Below are 23,544 nucleotides of genomic sequence, written 5' to 3'. Positions count from 1 at the left end.
TATCAGTTTACTTCAAAATACTCAGCTGTAGCTGAAAATTCGTAATTATTGTGAAGGAAAAATATGCCAGCTTCCATTTACAAGTAGTCCTCATTTAGTGACCATTCTCAGTTACAACAGTAATGAAAAAATAACTTTATGACCATTCCTTTTATCTATGATCTTTGTAGGTCTGTACAGCAAAGGAAAACTGAAGTAAAATCATAAGCTGCAATTTCTCTTTGCAGTCCCAATTCTGATCACTAAACAGTGGCTACTTATCAACATTTTGAATTTAAACATGGAGCACTCCTCTGTATCTCATAGTTAACAAACCATTTACTGGCTATGTTGTTGCTCTTCTGTTTTTCTAACTGGATGTTTAGTTCCATTCCAAATCTATGTTTGGGGGCGATGGTGAGGGAAAGAGACAGAGAGGTTGATTTTTTTATACCGAGTCAAATTTTAGGAAACATTTAGTACAACTTTAGCTTTACAAACAGCAAAGCTATTGCTTAAGCACCATACTCCTATAGCACAAGTTTCAAATGGAATATATATTATTATTGTTTATATACAAAAATATACAAAAAGTATATTATATATCAAGGCATAAAGATTTGCTCAATTTAAAAATAGAGAAATTAAACTGCACAAATGTTCCTGATATTAACATAATAAAGCTCATAGCATTAGCAATCTTCAGAAAAGGTTTAGTATGATTAGACTCTGAACATCATAAAAAGATGTTATAGGGCAAGAATATACAGGGCAATTAGATACATACTTACATAGGAACAAAGCATTTTCAATGTAACATGAGGTTCATAACTGAATCTGATACAAGTTTCAGAAACAGATTCAGAGAAATTAACATTTTCCTAATATATCATCACCAATTCACCAATCTAGCAGTAATATAATTTTGTGTGTTATCTTCCAATAGTTAGGTTTGATAGGGATATTTTCAACAAAACCTACAGTATTTGCAGCTTCATAAAAAAGCCAGAAATACAAAGTAGAAGATGGTAAATTAGTCTATGTTGTATGCAAGCAATATCTGTTACTCAGAGGACAGTTCAGCATTTTGGCTTTTTGCCAGTACATTTTAATTCAGTTAGTTCATTTCTTTTGAAAGACTTATGTAGCCCGATATAAGCATATATATTAATGTCAAGTTTTGCTAGTTGGACTATTTGTGAACTGACATCAGCATTTTAATTTGAGTACTATGATGAATGTGTACAATGTGTAATACCCTATCTGAATACTTGGAGATGTTTTTGATATGCTCCTGAAATATGTGAATAATGAACAGAATTCATTTGAATTCATCCAAATAATGAAAATACCTATGGCCTACAGAATGTGAAAAAGCTGCAATGCTGTCTGAGAAAATGGGAGTGATGTTTGCAATTAAGTAGGAGTTTCTGTTTGTATTTCTTGTATTTAATATTTTTAATTTGCATGTTATTATTATTGTAAACAAAAAATAATTTTGGAATGTAGTAATACAGTATATGAGTTTTCTAAAATATACATTGTAAAAAATTAAAGATCACCATCAAACTTTTTTTATAAAAAAGTTCATTTAATTGTTCAATGAAGGAAGCTAATTCTAGAATTCCGTTGATGAGATAGTGGATAACTTTGCTGAGTTTTACAAGTTATTACCAAATGTACAAAATGTGCACTGTAGAAGCAACCTTATGCATTTGGAGAAAGCCTCAACTGAACACCTGGGAAAATGGATTCTTGGTATTATCCATGAGTTATACTGATTGTATTAATTATTTGCTAGTTTTGGCTATTTGTTCACGAAGAGGTCATGACAAGAATGTTTAGAATAGCTCCCATCTATGTTATGAATCTGGTGAGGGATTATCTTTGATTCTTGCTCCAGACAGAAGTAGTGCAAAATTTGGATGTGTCAAGGAGCCTTTGAATAAATCCATCTTGTGTACCAATTGAGGTCATACCTGGTCTGGGAGGCCATTTCTCATAGTCACTCACGCCCTGGTTGGATTATTGCAATATGCTCTATATGAGGCTGCCCTTGAAAACCATCCAGAAATTATAATTAGTAATGCAATGGCACAGTTTTGGACTTCCTGTGATTTGCCATGTGCATTGGCTTTCAGTTCTTTTACAGGTGCAATATGAGGTGTTGGTTATCATCTTTAAAATTGTTCTGACCAAGGTTTCCAAACTGTAATTGCGCACACACGTTTTTTAAAAACAAGACTTATTTTATTGCAATGCTGGGAATTGTTTTCATTCCCGGCCAGAATTAATCTCAAACAGTTCCCCGAGATAAGCACACACCTTTCAGTTCTGTGAAGTGCTGCCAAAAACAGATGTATCAAATGAACTGGAAAAGAAACCAACCGAAGTACAAAAAAACCCAACTGAAGTACAAAGAGCTTCCAGAATGACTCTGAACCGATCGAACTACTTCGCTTCCTGAAAAGGTATCTTCATCTTGGCCTGACCTTTATATCTTATGGGAGGGGTAATCACCTCCCAGCCTTACTCCCGAGTCATCCCTTTTGTTTCAACTACTCTTGCCTTCTAGCAGTTCTGCGCACACGTGCACTGGGAACAAGCTTCCCTGGATCCTCTGCCTCACTGCTGTCAGACTCTGAAGGCTCCAAAGGCAGCACCCCACTCCCAGATGGTCCTGGCCCCATCTCTGCATCGGACGCAGGATCCTTGTCCAAGTCCTCTCCAGACTCCCTGACTGATCCCCGTTCTTTCCCACTGTCCGATTCCGCTGCCATCTGCACCAGTTGCCAGCGAATCATAACAAAAATCTTACATTTGCCAGGACTAGATTATTGGCCGGAACAATTTTCCCTAAAAGTATCTACCTATTTTACTAGGTCTGATACAGTGGGAATACTCCAGGCCCTTTCTTTTAAATGTTGTCATCTAGCAAGGCCAAGCCAACACATTTTCTCAGTAGCAGTCTTTGTAACATTCTTTTTAACTCTTTGTAACATTCTTCCACGTGATTCAACAGACTACTACTTGTTTGGCCTTCCCAAAAGTCCTGAAGTACTGGATTTTCCCACAAAAATTAGAGTAGCATGTCCTTCTTGGATATGAGGGATGTGTGTTTGGAAGGCACAAGACAAATTTTATGTTGCTTTTAGATGTTTTATTGTTTTATTACTATTATAAGCTGCCCAGAATTATGATACATAAAATGGGCACTATACAATATTTTAATTAAATAAAAATTTATCCAAACTGTCTTGTGCATTTTCACATCTAGGCCACCACAATTTCTGTTTCTATTTGTCTTTCAGTTAGACAGACTAGCACATTCCTTTTTAACCTGCCAAACAGTTCTGCCCACTAGTGACTTTCAGATGCTTATGTGAATATCTAATGCAGGGGTGTAGAACTCCAGGCCGGATCTGGCCTATGGGGCAGCCATGAAAATGGCGAATGACCTGCCCATGGTGCCTCTGCAGTGAAAACAGGGCCTGGGAGGGCTGTGTGCACCCCCCTGGCTTCATTTTTTTTGGCAGAGCCCTTCCCAGGAGCCGCCAAGACTCCTCCCACTGTGCTTTTCTTCTTCCTTGCCACAAATGCTCACACGCCCAGTGGGAAGGAGACGGCTTGGCGGATGCCAGAGGGGAGGTGAGCGCTTTGTGGCTCCTGAGGGGAAGGGTTGAGCCTCCCTCTCGCAACATCTTCACCTGAGGGCATCGCTGGCGGCTGCTTCCTCAGGAGGTCCGCGCTCTTCCCGTTGCTGCTCGGCCTCCTCGATGTGTAGAGACAGGAGCCACGACACGAGTCTGCTAGGGAGACTGCAGAATTGCCCCACCTCCCCGCCAGCCATCTGGTCTTCAGTACATGGCTCGTTGGCCTGCGGACATCAGATTCCCAACACCCAGCACCAGTTCAGAGGTTCCTTTACCCCACTCCCACAGAGGTGGGGGGGAGAGAAACAAGACACAGAGAGAGGGAGAGGGAGAAAGGGAAAGAGAGAGAGGGGGGAAGAGAAACGAGAGAGAGAGAGAGAGAGAGAGAGAGAGAGAGAAGGCACAGCTAGAGAAAGGGAGAAAGAGAGTGGGGAGAGAGAGAGAGAGAGAGAGAGAGAGGAAGAGAAAAGACAGAGAGAGAGAGACAACACACACATACAGACAGAGAGGGAGAAAGAGAGAGAGAGGGAAAGAGAGAGAGAGATGGGAGATCCCATTGTTTTATTTTCTCTGGGAAACGGGTCCAAATGACTCTTTGAGTATTTAAGGTTGCAGAAACAGGCAGCCAAGCTAAGTGCCTGACGGACCCTATCCCGTCAGTGGGAGTCCAGCTGCTTCAGCGAGCAGCATGCTGGATATTAGTGGTCCCCGGGATTTAAAATTATGAATTTGGTGGTCCCTGAGGTCCAAAAGGTTGGACACCCCTGACTTATTTGGTTACTTCAGAAAGTAGATGATTAGAAATGAATATCAAAACATGTAAATTACTTGGTTTGCTCAATGGGTTTATCATTGTTTTGACAATTATAGGAAATTTTAAAATTGTGAAAACTTCGGTCCTTGTTTTAGCATTACTAATGTCTAGGTTGTCCCTAATACAAAAGAATTCTACTGCTCCTTGGCATTCATGAAGGCCAACTTGGTGGCATGGAACTATTGTGGGAGGGAAGCTAAAGTTGAGTTTTGCAAGGGATGTCATATGTGCATCCATTCTTTTGTATAAAGTTTGTCCTATGTAGAATCCAAGGGGCATTGCTGACAGATAGTACTATCACACTGGAGGAAAAGTATTGTGAAAGTGTATAAAAGCAAAACAGTAATTTCCAAATTAGAAACAAAATCAAAGCAAACAAACTTTGTCTTAGCAGTTAATATAGTAGATATGTCTCCTGATAGAAATCAGAAAAACACTGCATGCATTAGACATTTGTAATATTAATCATGGGGAAAGACTCTTATTCATAAAGTGCTGCTGTCAGGAACCATCTAAGAATCCCTATTTTTTTAGCAGCCTTTCCACCTCTAAAAGACTCAAGCCACCTTTGCAATTGGTCAGCTGTTACTTTTTTTTAAGTACAAGAGCATGGTAACCAATCAAAATCAAAGTAATCACACTTGCTAGACAAGAAAACCAATCCCTTACCTACCACTTTTGATAACTGACCTTTATTTTTAATATTTTAAGCTATCTAAATAGAATAATAAAATTTAATTATACTTTCCAACATCACTTCACTATCTATTATCATTTTTCATCTTTATATTCTCATAAGTTACTTTGTATCAGCCTCTTTATTTTTATTCATGCTCTATCTTCCTTAATCATATATTCTACGTTTACAATTTAATCTGTTCATATCATTTCATTAATCATCCAAAATTTCATCTTAATTTATGATTATCCCTTCTCTAACTTCCTTAATCATATATTTTTGTAATCATCATGTTTATATTTTCAAAACTAACAATATATCCTCATTACCTTATACAAATGGATAACAAAATATTTAACTCATTAAAAATGATATTAATCAATCACTAATTTCCTTAATCATGTATACTTATGCTCACCATGTTTACAATTTCATACCATTCTATAAGCATTTAAAAATTCCATCTTAATTTATATTATCCCCTATTATATTCCCCCAGTATTACATTTGCTAGTTTGCTTATATTTTATTTTCTATATGTTCCCTTCCCTCTAACATCTCATTTTTATAAAAGTATATTTTCTCTTAGCCAATAAATTCAAACTTATATTATTACCTCATTATCTTATATATATGAATAACAAAATATATAATTCATTAAAAATATTATCCTACCATATGGTTATATCTATTCTGTTAGACTCCACATAAAATTTCTTTTCATGTCTTAACTATTAATCACTTACATCTTAAACATTTCTATCTTACTTAATCTATTATAAATTCTTATTTTCATCACTATTACATTAACATTATTCCTTCTTGTTCTAATTCTTAATCCCAATTCCTCAAAGTCTATTACCGTATTTGCCGGCGTATAAGACGACTTTTTGCCCTGAAAACATGCCTCCAAGTGGGGGGTGCCTTATACGCCTGGGAGGACCCGACTCCCACTTCGAGCTTGAGTTGCAGCCGGGAGGGAGGCTGGGGGAGCGGTGTGTGTGTGTGTGTGTGTGTGTGTGTGTGTGTGTGTGGCGGGTGTCACTCGCCACGCGCTGCGCAACCTTTCCCCTCTTCCTTCCTTAGCGGTGTGGGGAGGAGAGGATTCAAGATCCTCACGTGCGGCGTACTTTTCTTTTCTTTTTTTCTTTTTGCACGCAGGTTTTGCATGCGGGCGGCTGTAGGTTAAGGATGGGGAGCCCGGGTGGGTTATCAGGTTTTACGGTGCTTCCAACATGTGCGAACGGTGGGAGAGCGGAGAAGAGAGCGAGCGAGCGCCCGCTGTGTGAAATCCTGCCGTCAAAGCAACACTGGGGAGGCAGGGTATAAATTTACCAGGTTAATGTAGCAATGGTGATTAATGCCCAGAACATTGTTTGCGGGTATTGTGGTGTGTGTGTGTGTGTGTGGTGGTGGTGAGGAGAGGTTGTCCTTTGAATGCGGAAAAGTAGGTGTGACCTTGTGTAGGAAAATAAAGAGATCCTTTTTAGCGTGTTTGGCTTCTTTGCCTCCCCTCGTTCGTTTTGACGTGGAGATAATGGCCTTCGGGCGGGAGGGAAGAAAACGGTAGCTGGATCATTTCAAATTTCACTTACTCTCCTGCCTCACTTCAATATGTCTGAGCGACTCCAGATACTGGAAGACTTTTTGAATGAAAGTGTTACCTCCATATTTTTTTTAAAGAGGGCCACTTGGGGAAAAAAAAGATTCTAAGGAATTCCTTGTTTCTTGATTAAAGAGAAGGCATTGAATATACTGTTCCTTGGCAGCCTTTTCAGCGTCCGGGTTTTTGGTGTGTGTGTGTGTGTGTGAGAGAGAGAGAGAGAGAGAGAGAGAGATCAGCTGTATTGAGAAGAGAACGTTTCCTGTGTTCTCATTTTATTTACAACATATTTTACGCTTAATGGTAAGCAATGAAAAATATTTTTAAAACTCATTTCTAAACTCCATAGCTATTTGCATATTCTTGGTTCAAAATTGGATTAGCTCATTTCAAAATTGTCCAAAGCAGAAAAGTGCGTCAAAAAAAAAAAAAAAAGTGCAAAAGTGGAAGGTGTGTGGAAGAGGGGTAGTCTTATACTAGCGAGTATATAACAAACTCTATATTTTGAGTGGAAATGTTGGGGGTCGTCTTATACGCCCAGTCGTCTTATACGCGCAAATACGGTATATATATATATATATATATATATATATATATATATATATATATATATATATATATATATATATATTTTACTACAAATATACCTCTTAATGTGGAGTCTCCCTCCTTTCCATTTCTAACCATTATCTCTAAGTCTCTTTTATATTAATTCGTCATTTCTTTGCTTGCTTACCATTTACTATCATCTTTTGGCTTTTTCCTTTAATCCTTCCTCTATTTATCATCATTTTTTTATATTTTCTCTCCCATTTCAGTTTGCCCCCACCCTCTTTTTATCTCCTCTCTGTATTTCCCTAACCATTTATCAGCATTCCAACTTCAATATCCCCCCCTTATTTATTATATCTATCATTAATAGCTCACGTTCAACTTTTTTCTTTTGTATTATTTGTTGTTCCTTTTGTTCTGTTTCACTGGTTCCTCTTTCTTCTGACTCCTCCTCCTCCTTTGTTCTTTCTCCTTCTTCTGCTACCGTTGCCATTTGTGAATTTTCTTTTATTTTCAGTATTTTAGTGCATAAATCCAACATTCTGTCCTACATCTCATTCATGGCTCGAATGTCCATCTTTATTTCTTTGCATATATCACTCATCTTTATATTGCTTGTTATTCCAATTGTCCAGTAACCAGTAAGTTTTATTTTATTTGAACCAGTGTCTCCTTTTTATTTTAAAATGTCAATGTCTTCAAATCTTTATATCCCAATGTTAATCAGTCCAAGTCACCGACAATTCCAGGGGTAGTATCCTTACTTTTTGATTATAATATACTTCAACTTCCAAGGGTCTTATTATAATATCTTTCTTTTATTTCTTTTTTAATTTCTTCCTTTGATAAAATCGCTAGTTTGAATGGATCTACAGGATTCTTCTTTCATCAATAAGTGGTGCTTTTAGTCCAGTTTCACAGCCAACTTTTTCCGTTTCTTTATTTAGCTTCACCAATTTTAAAAGTCAAATATTATTTCTCTTTAAAACAATTATTTCCAGCATTCAAAATAATGTCTTTATAGATGCCAAATCCTGCCCAATCACCAAATTCCAAATTAATATTCTTCCAAATTAATTCCTTTTCAAATTTAAAGTTTTTTTTAAAGAACTCTTTATATTCCCAATTTCTTCTGTCTTCCATCTGCTGCTAGCACAATTCTTTATTCTTCTCAGTTATAATCTTTTGGGGTAGTACAAATAAAATAAATTCTTCTCACCCTTCTCCAAACACTGTTCCCAATCTCCACTCCAGCGCTGTGCTTAGATGTTTCTTGGCTGTCCCAACTTTGTAGCGGCCATCTTGGCACATTCTTCTCTCCGTCATTGCGTAGACAGCAAGCTTGGGGTTTTTTCTATAGGGAAGTTGCATTCTCCCCTGGAACCTCACTGGGCACCTCTCCTTAGCTTTGCCACCCCTCTAAGGCAGCTTTCGGCTCCGTTTGGAGCCCATAAACAGCAAGAAGCCAGCGCAGGAACGGAGACCTCTGTTTGCTGCTTCTGATCTTGTCGTGATGTCAGCTGGAAATTCTGCTTAAAGTAGTCTTGAAGCACTCAAGATAATATGATATCCCACCTCATTTTCTGTTCAGACCGATAACTGTTTAACCATGAGACAAACTTGCTAGATTCATATGATATGCAAAACCATGATTATACTAAATAAAGCAAGGATAAATGATTCTACAAATTATGGTTAATTATCTTTGTTTAAACCCTAGCCTTGGTACAGATGATATGCTAAACTCAACTCCAATATGGATGAGTGGGTCATACAAATTTGGTATAAACGCTGCAGAAAAAAATGAGAAAACAAGAAAATTGAATGTAAATAAGATAAATGACAAACAACAACCATTACTTACATTCGTCCTATACCTTCATACATCCTTGTTTCTTCAGCCAAAGTCATGATCTCTGTGTCTGTAAGATGTGCATGCTTTTTTGTTCTGTTCAGCTGATCTATTTGTATATCTGCCAGTTTCACCTTTTGCTGGGTTTCAATGACCTTAGCTTGAAGTTCAGAAAATGCCTGACATGGAGAACAATACAAATGTAACTTTAAAAAAATCTGTGACAAGTCTTCACTCTTCACAAAAACCTCTCGGTCTCTCTATACAGGTTGTCCTTGACCTACAACCACAAATGAGCCCAAAATTTCTGTTGCTAAGTGAGAAACTCACTTTGTTGAGTTTTGCCCCTTTTTAATGACCTTGCTTACCACAGTTGTTAAGTGAACCACTGCAGTTGTTAAATTAATAAAGTGAATCCCCATTTACTTTGCTTGTCAAAAGATCGCAAAAGGTGATCACATGACCCGGGACACTGCAACTGTCATAAATATGAGTCACTTGCCAAGCCTCTGAATTTTGATTGTGTGACAGGGGGCTACTGCAATGGTTGTAAGTGTGAAAAACAATCATAAGTCACTTTTTTTCAGTGCTTTTCCCCCCACTTTTTTCATAACTTTGTATGGTCACTAAATGAACTGCTATAAGTCAAGGACCACCTGTAATGCATTTTAATTTTTTTAGTAGCTATCTAACTAGTCATTGATTGAAAGAGAAAAGCCAGGTCAACTTCAGAAAGTCTAATGCATGAGTAGTGGCTGACACCATGGTTAAAAATGGTAAGAGAGCAGACCTCCTTTTCTCCCTATTGCAATCTCTTACCAACAGCATGTACTATATATTTAAACATCAGATAAATTAAAGAAACATGTAAAATATGCATCAAATATCAAAACATATTGAAAATATGCATGTGTCTTTAATGATACATAGCAAGCAAGACACAAATATGTTCCAATCACCAAATAGTAATCTGGAATAGCCCTTTTGTTAATCAGATTAAATAATTCAGAGAATGATGTAAAAAATGGGAATTGCCCACCAGGGCCTGCATCACAGCTTTGAAGTATATTTTACTGGTAAAAATATTTACCATGCATTATATAATTGTAAAAACAATTCTGCAAGGTAAATGGTGAGTACTATTCATTCTGCTGTACATTTGTTCTACATTCTACAAACTCCTTTATAACTGATTCATACAATGTACCAAGCAAAATCTATGTTTTTAGTGCAATGTATGAACAGCTTTATATTATCCAGTTATGTATGGACTCAATGAGCTTTATTACTTTGTGGAGACTTTTACTTACTTATGATAGCTTAATTTATTTCTTTCACATAAAAAAGCAGATCCTGAAGATTCAAATTGGGTGATATATTAACATTTAAAGAGATATGGAAAGATTTGTAAGTCAAATAGTTAACTAATATGCTTGTCTTCCATGCAGCCTAAATGACAAGACGAAATCAGAAGTATAATCACCTTATAGTTTTTTGCAGAAAGGTGATAAATATTATAAATTATTACAATAATTTGACAGAGTTTGATCCAGGTTGAAAGAATTATTATGTGACCAGTACCATCAATGTGTCCTGGTTTGATATTGAAACTGTTAGAATTGCATTTTGGGACAAGTTTCCTTGGTTTGAGTTGAAATACTACAGATTTTAAATGTATTTTTATTTTTGACACAATCTGTAGGATTAAATGTGAATGCTAAAAGTATCTCAACACCTCCCCAAAATAAGTTTGTAAAATAGATACAAAACAAAAAGTAACCTAATTGAAATTTGACTATCACCTGACTAGTTTTGAAATAGAATTACATCATTTAAAATACTTCCCTCCTTTTATTTTCAGAATTTTGATACAAAATTTATAGCAAAAAAAATTTAAATAATTTTCTTCCAAAACATTATTCTTAAGCATTCTTAAACAGATAATGACACTTGCTTAAATAGAAAATGAATCATATGAGAAACAAATTGTTGCTATAATTCCGTTCATGGATAAAACACTTCCAAATATATATTGCTGGGGGAAGGGAAACAGATATGAAAAGTTCATAGAGACCATTCGCCAACTTGGGAAGTGGAAAGGGATCACATGAACCCACCAAGCAGAATTTGCTGATATTCTATGAAATCACTAGGCATCGCACTCGACTCGAAGGATCAACCAAGAATAATCTGCTAAATACTAAGAAGTTTGATATTCTTAATGCATAAGTGCCTAAAATTCTTAGAAGCCCCCCTCTAGAAGAGACACCAACCACCAAAACCCAGACAAACTCTTCTGATAATGGGCAACAACCACCAACTTCCAAACCCCCCCTTACTTTCAGGCAACTCCTAAAGTTATTTTCATTTGCTTTACCTTTTTCAACTCAAGATCCACGGATGCCGCCATTTTAACTAGCACAAAACCAGCTACGCATGCGCTTTAGGCAACAGTTTTAACTGACGGCATAACGGTCCTTTGTTTCCGTTCAGTCGAGACATGCGTAGTATGGATCGATAAGTGACAGCTGGTTTAGAGGATGGCGCGTTCGGGTTTTGTCTTGTTTTCGGTTTATCCGCAAATTCACCTTATATCATTCAGTTGGCAATTTTAATGGCTTCAGTAAAAGTACACGCGCTTTTTTCTTTTCTGTCAAAACAACAGCTTCTTTATTGGTTCCCAAATAAAAAACATTGTATATGCAATCAATATAACACCGCGAAGCCTTGCTGCAATCTTACACCCGTTCCGCTCCTCAGCTTTCCTTGTGTTTTGCAGCTAACAAGTTATATGGACAGTAAATGAATGCAGTCTTGGAAGTTCAGTCTGGTTCACCTCATATTTAAGCTAATTTGTGTTGTAGTATGCTGGGTCTTGGTTTATACATTGTATTCAGACATTTATTAAATAAGACACATATCAAGCCGTAAACCATTGTTAAGTCACAATGGTTTGGGTCACACATTTTGCTAAGCTATTACTTTAACAAATCACATGGTTTACAATAACACACTTAACCATTGTTTATTTAATAAATCACAGTAACTGAACTCAAACATCATACTAAGCCACACAAATCACGCTTTGAATTACAGTAATGTGCATTGTATGGTTGGAAGAAATATCCTTCTGGGTTCAGTTCCAAGTGGGGAAGAAAGACACTGGAAACATGGTGACTGCTTAGAGAGATGATTTAAAGGTGGACAGGATCACATGCCTTGGGTGAAGAAAGAAGGGCTGAGAGTCCCCTGGTTTTATACCCTTTTATATCTCTTGGGATTTGAATTGGAGCTTGTATTCTGATTGGTTGTCAGACTCCCATGGGGCCATGCAGCGGAAACTGTAGGCTTGGTTGAACCTTGTTGGATGATGATGTAATGAAAGGGCTTTGGGTAATTCAGGCATGATATTCCCCTCTGAAAAAAAAATTGGGGCCGGCCAAAAGAGACCCCCCACCGCACACCAAGAAATCGCTGCCCAGCTCCCTTTTCCTGCCGCTCAGCGGCCTCCGCTCACACCGCCCGCCCGGGCTCCGCCGCACCGCCCGCCTGCCCGGCTCCGCTCAGGTATCCGGCTGGGGCTGTCAGGATTGCTACCGCCGGCGTGGCTCACAGCCCGTCCCAGCGTTGCCTCGGGAAGGAAAGGCAAAACCAGGAGCCGCTGCTGCCGTTGCAGCGCCGCCCGGCTCTTCCTTTTGCCTTTCCCTTCCTGAGGCAACGCGGGACTGGAGCCACACAGAGCCGCGCCAGCGGTAGCAACTCCTGACTCGGGGCCTCCGAGGGGAGGGGAAGGAGGAGAAGAAGGGGGGAGGGGGGGCGATTCCCAAAAAAATCGGAATTCCGATTTTAATCGGAAGAATATCATGTCTGGCAATTCCTATTATAGTTCTGTCTGGAGTAGATCTTTGTTATGTAAAATAGATTGGCCTAAACCAGAGTAAAGGTCCATTAGCAAAGGTGTGGGGGGGGGCTGAGTTACTGCCTCTCTGAGTTTCTACTTTTCTTTTTAGGGGAAATATTCTGCCTTTTTAGTATATCCTAAAATATTTCATTTTCCTAGGAGAGGGGTGGGTTTTAACTTCCAATGTCATATTTAGCTTGATGTTTATTCAGAGCTTGTTTAATAAATCTGCAGAGTATCAAAGACTCTTAACAATTTTCCTTACAGTAATTTTTCTTTAATTTTAAAATATGCTTTTGTCCTAATTTTCCCTAACTCTGTCAGAGAAAACAGCCTTTTTGATCGCAGATTTCTTATTACTATTTTTTATTGTACAATTTTCTTGGTTATGTATATTCACATAGTATATATAACAGTATACCATCTGGATAATATCCCTACAATCTCTATTGAATACAGATAACAAATCTTATACACACAGTAGTTGTAACTATTATTCTCAATACCTATTCATCTTCATCTTCACTTATCCCTGTTAAAAATTTTGTGTTATTTGATTAGGTCCTCTGTTCAATTTTACCTATAATCCATTAATAATATCAAACATTATAAACATCAAGTAAACATATTTATAACCATTAACCTCCAAATAATCATAAGGTTTACTTAATTATTCAATGTTCATTATTCAATTACACAAATTACTTCATCTTTGTTTACATATCCAGATTTTTGCTGCTATTTTCTATCCTTTAATAGAATAGTTTCCAAACTAAAAAAGTAATCTTTTCCCCATTTCCAGCTTCTATCTTTATACTAATTCTTAAAAGTACAACTCCTGTGTTAGACAGTGCTCTGCATTTATCCCTCGTCTCTTGTCCGTTTTCGTATTTCAACTCTTGTTGACTTCTTGGCACATCTCCCATACTCCTCCCATGGGATCTTGTATCTTCTTATCTCGTTCGTATTTGATCTAAGTATTTCTTCTCTCTCTTCCGCTTCTTCACACTTTTGAACTGTTGGAAGAAATATCCTTCTGGGTTCAGTTCCAAGTGGGGAAAAAGACACTGGAAACATGGAGGCTGTTTGGAAGGTTTAATATCAGGACCACATGGCTTGGAGCTCCAGAGTGAAAAGGAAGAGATCAATAAAAAGGACTGAGGTGCTGAGAGTGCCTGGGTTTTATACCCTATGTTGGGATTTGAATTGGAGCTTGTATTCTAATTGGTTGTCAGACCCCCATGGGACCATGCAGGGCAACTCTGTAGGTTGTCCTGAGTTCCAGGCTTGGTTGAGCCTTGCTGGATGATTTATGTCCTTAAAAGGGCTTTTGGCAATTGCTATAGCTTTACCTGGAGATTAAAGTATTCTGGCCCAGGCCTTAAAGGCCCACCCATTAACAAAGGTGGGGGTGAGTTTCTGCTTCTGAGGTGAGTTTCTGCTTCTGAGTTTCTACTCTTTTTAGAGGAAATATTCTGCCTTTTAAATATTTCCTAGGCTATTTCAATTTTCTAGGAGAAGGGTGGGTGCTAACTTCCTACAAAACCTTCAATACACCTTTCAATGATCTTTTCCTCACTTCAGGGGTGTCTTTCTGTGGATCCCTTCTAACTTTTGATGTCTTAAAGTGTAATTCACTATTTCTATTTCAGCTTTGACTGTCTCTTCTTTTTTATCTTTTTGTATCATTTGTCATTTTCCCTCCCCTGTCCTTTCCTCTGTTCTTTCTATTTTATTTTCTGTTTCCTGAATTTCATGTTTGTTGTTCAATATCTTAGGGTCATAATTTTCTGGTCTCACAATTACATTATGGATCAATTCTTTTATCTTCTTATGGTTCCTTATCATCATTTCCTCCGTACCTTGGAGCATCAATAATATTTCTTTTGGTAAGACATTTATTTCCCCTTGCAGTCCCATTTTGCCTTATTTTAATAAATTTAAATGTTTACTCAATAATCTGTCAAAAACCAAATGTCCCAGTTATGTCACACCAATATTAGAGCAATTCACTCAATCACTCCATTGTTAGTCCCTTAACAATCTCCACTTTGTTTCAAAACTCCAAGCAGTTTCACACTCTCACATTGTCCAACCTATTCATAATCCTCAAGGTTCTAAAAGTTGAATGTTTTCAGAGTCTGTATCCAAGCACCAAGTATAATGAGTTTGCAGGTGTTTAGTGTATTCTAGCCCATCTAGCCCATCTACCCTAGTCATAACAACTTTCACTTCATCACTTTTTCCAGCTCTATATTGTCTTTCTCGGCCAGCAGGTGTCACTGTTACTTTTTTCCTCCACTTTTACTGCAAATAAAATGTCTCCGGAAAAAAATATTTTTCAATAATTTCCCAAAGTTTTTCAAATCAAAATGGCAGTAAGAGTATAATCCAGAATTTTGAAACAATTTAATTTTTGAAAAGCTAACCAATCCATCTGGCCTTTATTTTAAAAATTACTTCTGACTACAATTCCTTTTCTTTCTTTTCCAAATCTGACAGTAGCTCCAGGCCTTTAGTCACCGCTATTTATCTTCGTTGAGTCCCACTTTCCAAAGAGGGTGCTTTAGGGAAAATTCCACAGCAAAGGTGAGAATTCTTACCCAGACCGAGCACACTTACCGGATCTTTCCTTTCTTTTCTTCCGTTTCAGCTGTCTTCACAGCTTTAGTTCAGGCATAATGGCTGTCTTCTCTTTTGCAAGTTCAAGGGGTTTTCTTCCAGTCAGTCAAGGAGACTGAGCTCTCCTCGTGACCACCAAAGCATCCCCTCTACCTTCATCACCTCGGCCTCATAGAGCACCCGGACTGAAGAAATCGGTGAGACTTCGCGGAGCTGCCACTTATCCGCACTGCTTCGCCGTGACGTCAGCTGCCTTCCTTCGGGTTTCTTTGTTTTGTATATCATTCCAAATACTATTGTTCTGGGTAAAAGGGATTCCCAGTGTTCTGCTTTACTTGCTTTGACTGGAAGTTGCTTTTTCAGAGTGTTACTTTTTAATTGCCTTAGCCAGAACAACAGAAAAGACTGGTCACTTCTATGTAACTGTCACTTTGCATTATGGAATTTTGGAGCAAAACAGTAGCAGTCATTCAAGGAACATGTATCATAAAAGAAGCCATTGTGGGAAGCCCCCCCCTCCATATTTCAAATATGAAATATTTTGAGGAATATTAAAAAGCCAGGATATTTCCCTAAAGGAGAAATGGAGAAACAAGTTTTTAGGGATAAGAAGCAGCCCCAAGTCTTTCTTAATAGCCCACAACAGATGCCAGCACTTAAAAGATAAAAAGCTTATAAAGAAGAAGCCAACTATCTAGATGGCTCTATTCATAAGCAAAGCAAATATTCCAGACAGAAATTCATTCAAGACAGGATATTTCAAAACTGCTTGTAGCAAAGTTCAACAGCTAATAAAAGCAGAATGGTAGGATTAGAAAGAAGCTCCTCACCCAAGAACCAGCACAGGAAAAAAGCTACTAGACACAATAGGAATTGCCCAACACCCTTTCAGAACACAAGCCCCTTCCTTGCCCCATTCCCAGAGCAGTCCAAACTTCAAAGTCACAGAAACCTGAGAGCTCAGATAAACAATAATCCAGAGGTTGATCAGATTAGCTCAGACAAACATTTAGGATTTGCATGTCCTCTTTTGCCTATAGAGCCAGTTATGACCCCTACATAATCCTTACATGACCCTGTAGGAATCTGACAACAGCCAATAGAATATAATGTTCTTGCACAGGAACAGGAAGCTCAAATAAAAAGCCCAAAGAAGGTATAAAACCTATGCACTCTCAACTCCATTTTGTCAGCTCCACCAGAACCACAAACCCTGGTGGTTCTGCTTCATCAATAAACCTTACTTTCCAATCAGCGTCCATGTAGACTCAGTGTGATGGCTTGAGAAAAAGAAGCATTGGTTTCTTATTCTTGTTCCCTTGCTTTTCAAATCTATCCTCTTTTAATTGTTCAAAAGAATATTTCCTTCCTCTCAAACAGATGCCTTCCCCAAATGGAGGAGTGGGGCTAATTCTTCCAATTTGTTTTGGAAGAAGTGGCACTATTAGCACTATTGCTTGCTAGGTGTACATACAGACAGATATTAAATAATAGACCTCTTTTTCTGTTTTAAAAAGAGGCTTTAAGTTTCACCCCATTCAATTTAAGGCTAGCTAGCTTCTAAATTCTCCAAAATACACCCTGCCACAATACATAATTTAAAAAAATAAATAAACCAGTTATAGAACAAATTGGAAAAAGAGCACTGCCAAGGCTTTGGTTTTGGAGAGGAGGCAACTTCTGGTAGGAAGCTTTAGATCACTACTGACTGTCTGATAGCTACTTTTAATTACTGTACAAGCATCTTTTATTTATTTTATTTTTATTTATTTATTTTGTCAAGCGATTATAAGATAACAGGTAGAAGTATAAACATAGTTATGAATACATGAAATGGATACATATAAGAAAAATACAACAAAAAAAATAAAAGAAACAATAGGACAGGGACGGTAGGCACATTGGTGCGCTTATGCACGCCCCTTACAGACCTCCTAGGAAAGGGGTGAGGTCAATAGTAGACAGTCTAAGATTAAAGCTTTTGGGGTTTGGGGAAGAAACCACAGAGTCAAGTAGAGTATTCCAGACATTGACCACTCTGTTGCTGAAGTCATATTTCCTGCAATCAAGTTTGGTGCAGTTTACCTTGAGTTTGTATCTATTGTATGCTCTTGTATTGTTATGGTTGAAGCTGAGGTATTCATTGACAGGTAGTACATTGCAATGTATGATTTTATATACTATACTTAGATCAGACCGAAGGCGGTATAGTTCTAGGTTTTCTAGGTCTAGAATTTCAAGTCTGGTGGCATTCTGCAATGAGTAGAGGAGTGGAGAACTCTTCTTGTGAAATATTTCTGGACTTTCTCAACTGTATTAATATCAGATACGTAATGTGGGTTCCAGACTGATGAGCTGTATTCAAGTATTGGTCTAGCAAATGTTTTGTGTGCTCTAGTTAGTAGTGTGATATTACCAGAGAAAAAGCTACGTAAGATTAGGTTAACAACTCTTAATGCCTTTTTGGCTATGTAGTTACAGTGGGCTCTAGCACTTAGATCATTAGAGATGAGTACTCCAAGGTCCTTGACAGAGTTTGGATCATCAACAAGGTCTTGACTATTCAGCCTGTATTTTATTTTCTGATTTTTTTTTGCCAATATGTAAGACAGAACATTTATTTGTTGAGATTTGAAGTTGCCATTTGTTTGATCATTCTGATACATAGTCAAGGTCTTTTTGAAGGGTAGCGGTATTGTCGGTGGTGTTGAATAGCTTTACATCATCAGCGAAGAGAACACAGTTGCTCTTAATATGATCATAGAGGTCATTTATGTAGAGTATGAAGAGAGTTAGTCCTGGAGGGACACCACTGTTGACAGGTACAGAATTTGATAGGACGCTCCCAATTTTGACCATTTGTTGTCTGTTTGACAGGAATGCTTCTATCCAGTTATGCAGGTATCCAGAGATACCGTAAGATTTTAGTTTTAGGAGTAGTTTATCGTGTACCACTGAATCAAAGGCTTTACAGAAGTCTATGTAGATTGCGTCTATTGCTTTGCCCTGATCGAGTTGTGTAGTCCATATGTTTTTGCAGTGTAAGAGTTGCAGATTACAGGATAGTTTTTTTCTGAAACCAAATTGTTTATTAGAGAGTAGGTTATTTGTCTCTAAGTGGAGGATAATGGATTGGTTAACAATTGATTCCATGACTTTACAGGAGATGCAGCATAAAGATCAGTCTGTAATTTTCAACTAGGCTGGGGTCTCCCTGTTTGAAGAGGGGGATGACCGTGGCTTGTGACCATAGATTTGACAAGGAGTCTTCAGTGTCTCTAATGATCAGTCCAGACTTTGCTGCCCTCCAAGAAATGCCTCCAGGAGAGGAGGGCTGACTTTGAAGGCCTCCTTCTCTCAGGTGGCCTATCATCTCTCAATGTCGGTCAGCTTGTTGGACACATAAGAGCAGTCAGTAGGTCCCACACTCAGTAGATCGAACTTCTTGGGTAGCCCAGCAAGTGACTAGCTACGTGACCACGGTTGGAGCCTCCATTCCCTGAACTCACCAGTCTCCAGGGATCTTAGTAGTCTCCACTTGAAGGCAGCCACTGGTTCAGGTTACCCTGCTGCTCCTGGAGGTCTGGGGACCACCATCACTGGCTCTAACTCTAACTGTACAGCTGGTCCGTCCGGCTGGCGGGGTCTGCCATAGGGCTAATTCCTTGGGTCTGGTGCCCCTCTGGGGTTCAGCCTCTGCTGCCTTGGCTTTGGCCACCACCGCAGTTGGTGAGTAGCAGATAGCTCTGCAAACATCCTCCAAAACAGATCCAGCAGCAGCTTCACATGTACAAAACTCATACCATCTCTTGCAAATGATCAAAGATCTACATGTGGAACAAGAAGATCTGCTTGTAAGTTTTGACGTGGTTTCACTATTCACTCAAGTCCCGATAAAAGAAACTCTCAAAATCATCAAAAATAAATACCAACCACCCAAACACCTCATGGAACTAACTGAACACTGCTTAACCAACACATATTTCATATACAAAGGACAAAGATACAAGCAAATTGAAGGAGCCCCTATGGGATCACCACTGTCACCCGTCATTGCAAACCTGTTCATGGAAGAATTCAAATCCAGAGCCCTAGCCAATGCCACCCACAAACCCAAACTATGGCTAAGATACATCGATGACACATTTGTTATTTGGCCCCATGGAAAAGAAAACTTAACATTTCCTAACATACCTAAACAGCACACACCCCAAAATCAAATTCACCATGGAAACGGAAACAAACAAACAAGTACCATTCCTAGATGTACTAATCTACAAAAAAACAGATGGCACACTAGAACACACCATATACCAGAAGAAAACACACACTAACCGCTACCTCAATGCCCAATCCCACCACCACCCAGCACAGATAAACTCCATGGCCAAAACACTAATTGCCAGAACCTAACGCCTGGCAGACAAGACACACATAAAGACTGAACTATGCACCCTGACTAAAGTACTGACAGCCAACAGCTTCCACAAAAGCAAAATCACTGGCTTGATCCACAAAAACACACTGAGACATAATGAAGATGAACAGACCTATGGAACAGCTGTCCTGCCCTACATAAGAGGTACTACAGACAAAATCAGTAAGATACACAGGCATCACATCAAGACTGCCTTCAAAACAAACAGAAAAATAGCAGCCATCCTAAGAAACCCCAAAGATAAAATTGACCTGGAAAACCAAGGCATATATGAAGTCCCCTGTGCATCATGCCCTGCCACATACATTGGACAGACCAATAGAAGAATAAGTACCCGCCTAGATGAACACAAAAATGCAGTCAAAAAGCTGGAACACACTTCCTCACTCGTCCAACACATGAAAGCTACAGGTCATAGCATCGACTTCAATGGCACCAAAACCCTAGCCACTATAGAAAACCCCAGCAACAGAATTATCAGAGAAGCCATAGAGATTGAAAAAAGACCTGAAAGCATGAATAGAAGAGATGACTCCACCAGACTGTCAATTATCTGGAAGCCTGCACTCTCAAACAAAAAAATATCCACACCACAAGCCAGGCAAACACCTGGGCACAAAGAGACTCCCCCTGATACCTCCAGCTCAAACATACCCCAACCAGGCACCCAGATGAAACCTAGCTTCCTAATAAATGATAGCCGTCCATTTACTCGGAGCCAAGCCTCACTAAAAGCCTCCAATACAGAAAACACAATGTTGCCAGCCAATCAAGACAAAAAAAGCTACAAAACAGACAGAAGATATTAGAAACACCAATCAAGCAGAACACAGCAAACTCCAAGACCAATAAACACAGACCAAGACTCCCAACCAATCAGGATGAAGAAAAAAACATTCTGGCACAGCAGTAGGCTAGCACCAAATTTAAAACAGAAACGGCTGTGAAAGTCTGACTCACAGACCAACACTATACAGAAGCCTGATGATGGCAGGTGAGATTCTGCCGAAACATTGCTACAACTTTAAAAGCACAACTATAATGACGTGGGAAAATACCCGAACAAAGCTGAATACCATATAAGGTAAATTTTGATTCGGCCATGCTGCCTTGGTTGTTTTATGATTATTTATTTAATAAAAAATCATAGAGTACTAATGATTTTATCATTTATTTATCATGGAAACTGATCAAGGAGAGATTCAACCTAGAAATAAGGAGAAATTTTCTGACAGTGAGAACAATCAACCAATGGAACAGCTTTCCCTCAGAAGTTGTGGGAGCTTCATCACTGAAAGCCTTCAAGAATAGACTGGACAGCCATCTATCAGAAATGGGGTCTCCTGCTTGAGCAGGGGGTTGGACTAGATGATCTACAAGGTCCCTTCCAACTCTGTTATTATATTTCTAAATGACAGTATTTGGTTTGCTGACCAGCTATAGCTTCAAATGAGAGCCAGTTAGCCACCACAAGGGTATCTAAGACACTGACTGATACTGAAAACAACCAATAAACATTTTTGTCTAGGATTTGGTATATCACCTGAACAGCAGCCACAGGTAGCTCTTTTGCTATAATTAGCACCATATATTGCTTAATGTTTCATGCCTTTGCAATGAATGTTCTGCAATTAGGTTCACAGAACCCAGCTACTGGCCTCAGTCATAATTTGTTTGTCCATAGTTTGTTGAATACTTCCCATTTCATTGGTTCATGTACCCTGCTGTTCCAAAACCAACCAAATCACATTATAATTTAGTGTGAAGTATGATCCCAGCAACGAGCTTATTAGCATTCTTCTCCTTGCTGCAAAGAGAGCTATATAAAAATTGGGAAGAAAAACTAGGATAGTCTTTAGCTGGCAGGATTAAAATTTGCCAACTTCTCCACTCATCAGTATACAAAGAATGTAACTGATGATGCATGTTTTGACCTATAAAACTCTTGTTAACTATTAAACTTGGAGACACCAAGTGACAATTATTTCCTATGTGCCAGAAAAGCCATGTAGGAGGGTTTTGAATGGTTGATCTATGTATATTCGGTTCTCTGAAAGGAATGTTTGTGAGAGCTTGACCTTTTAGGGCTTCTTCAAATATAAGCTGAACTTGGAGGGGACAAATACATTGAAAGGAATTTGCCCAGAGAACCAAGATTAAGCCTGGTTAGAAGCGGTTTGCCTATTTTTGTTTTCTTTTTAAACATACATTTACAACATAGAAGGTATTTGAAAAATTGGATGATGTGATTTCCTGACTTATTTTTTCTCCAGTTAGTATCTAGATAGTAAAAGCCAGCATCTTACTTTGATATCATCTGATATCTGGAGCCATTAAGAGCTGCCATGCAGGGTTTCAAATTAACAATGACTAAAAGGGAATGCTGCCAACAAATGAATCACTTGCATTAATTTCCTACAATACATTTTCATTGTAATGTCATCATCCCAGAATTATCCGTGGTTTTAAATTGTGAGATCTGCCAATGTCTTCAAAGCAGTAATAGCCTTTTAAGATTTAAGCTAAAAAAAAAAAAAAAGACTTACCAAATACCTTCTCTGAAGGAATTAGTACTAGAAGAAAAGCTCTTCTTGATATTTGTAGAACTACCAGTATTTTAAACCACTTACTACATAAAATATTAATTTTATCCAAGAAATTGTTACTTCCAATTCATATAGAACCTTATTAAATTTTAATATATTTTAATTACATATTCAAACATTACCTTTCTGATTGGAATTGTGATAAAAGGATGCAAGGAGGACCTCCAAAATTCAAAGGCTTTCTCTTTAATGTATTTTTAATAAATATCTTAAAAGATATGGCAAGAACAATATTTTTTTTTAAAGTACTTGATTTCTCCCAATTTTAGTTCTGCTGCAGAAGTCAGGTCAACTTTATACATATAAATCTAATATATAGACATTTACAAAGACAAATTAGAAAAGAGATGCTATGCAGGGGTGGGATGCTACCGGTTCTGCCTGGCTCTATAGAACCGGTAGCTCTGAAGAGCAGCAGACACAGAACCGGTTCTGTGTTTGCTGCTGTTTGGCCCACCTGCCAGTCTGGGCTCTTACCTGTCCTTTATTTCCTGCTTTTTCAACCTCAGCTGCTTTGCGCAAAATGTAGTCACTGAACCAGTAGTAACACCGGTTGAATCCCACCCCTGGTGCTATGCTATGAGAACTGTGTGTCCTCAGTACCAAGAGGATCCTAATGACACAAACTTCCTGTGCGATGGGTTGTCATTTCAAAACAATTTGTAGACATACTGAAAATGACACTAATTTCCCTAAAAGTAATTATGCTTTTGCCATCATTTAGTTCATAAATCCAAGAACCATGAATAATTTAAAGATTCTAACTCAATGTTTATCAAACTGGGTGACTTTGTGTGGACTTCCTAGCTATGGAATTATGGGAGTTGAAATTACCTATTTTAAAA

The 23,544-nt window shown here is 38.3% G+C and overlaps 1 protein-coding gene across 1 annotated transcript in view; it reads right to left on the bottom strand.

The window, feature by feature from the left end:
• Positions 1–11,630, bottom strand: part of PFDN1 (prefoldin subunit 1) — a 40,522-nt gene extending 28,892 nt beyond the window's left edge. The window contains exons 1-2 of the mRNA XM_026672578.2: positions 11,510–11,630; positions 9,145–9,311 (exon numbers count right to left, since the gene is read on the bottom strand). Of these exons, the coding sequence (XP_026528363.1) occupies positions 9,145–9,311; positions 11,510–11,542 (200 nt within the window). The 5' untranslated portion in view covers positions 11,543–11,630. The remainder of the gene's footprint in view (positions 1–9,144; positions 9,312–11,509) is intronic.
• Positions 11,631–23,544: the final 11,914 nt, after the last annotated feature.

Source organism: Notechis scutatus, chromosome 3 (assembly GCF_049901735.1).
Source record: "Notechis scutatus isolate UNSWTSFEM ecotype Mainland chromosome 3, rNotScu1.2, whole genome shotgun sequence".
Classification (NCBI taxonomy): Eukaryota; Metazoa; Chordata; class Lepidosauria; order Squamata; family Elapidae; genus Notechis; species Notechis scutatus.
Note: the sequence above shows the minus strand (reverse complement) of the source record. Positions and strands in the feature narration are given on the sequence as shown.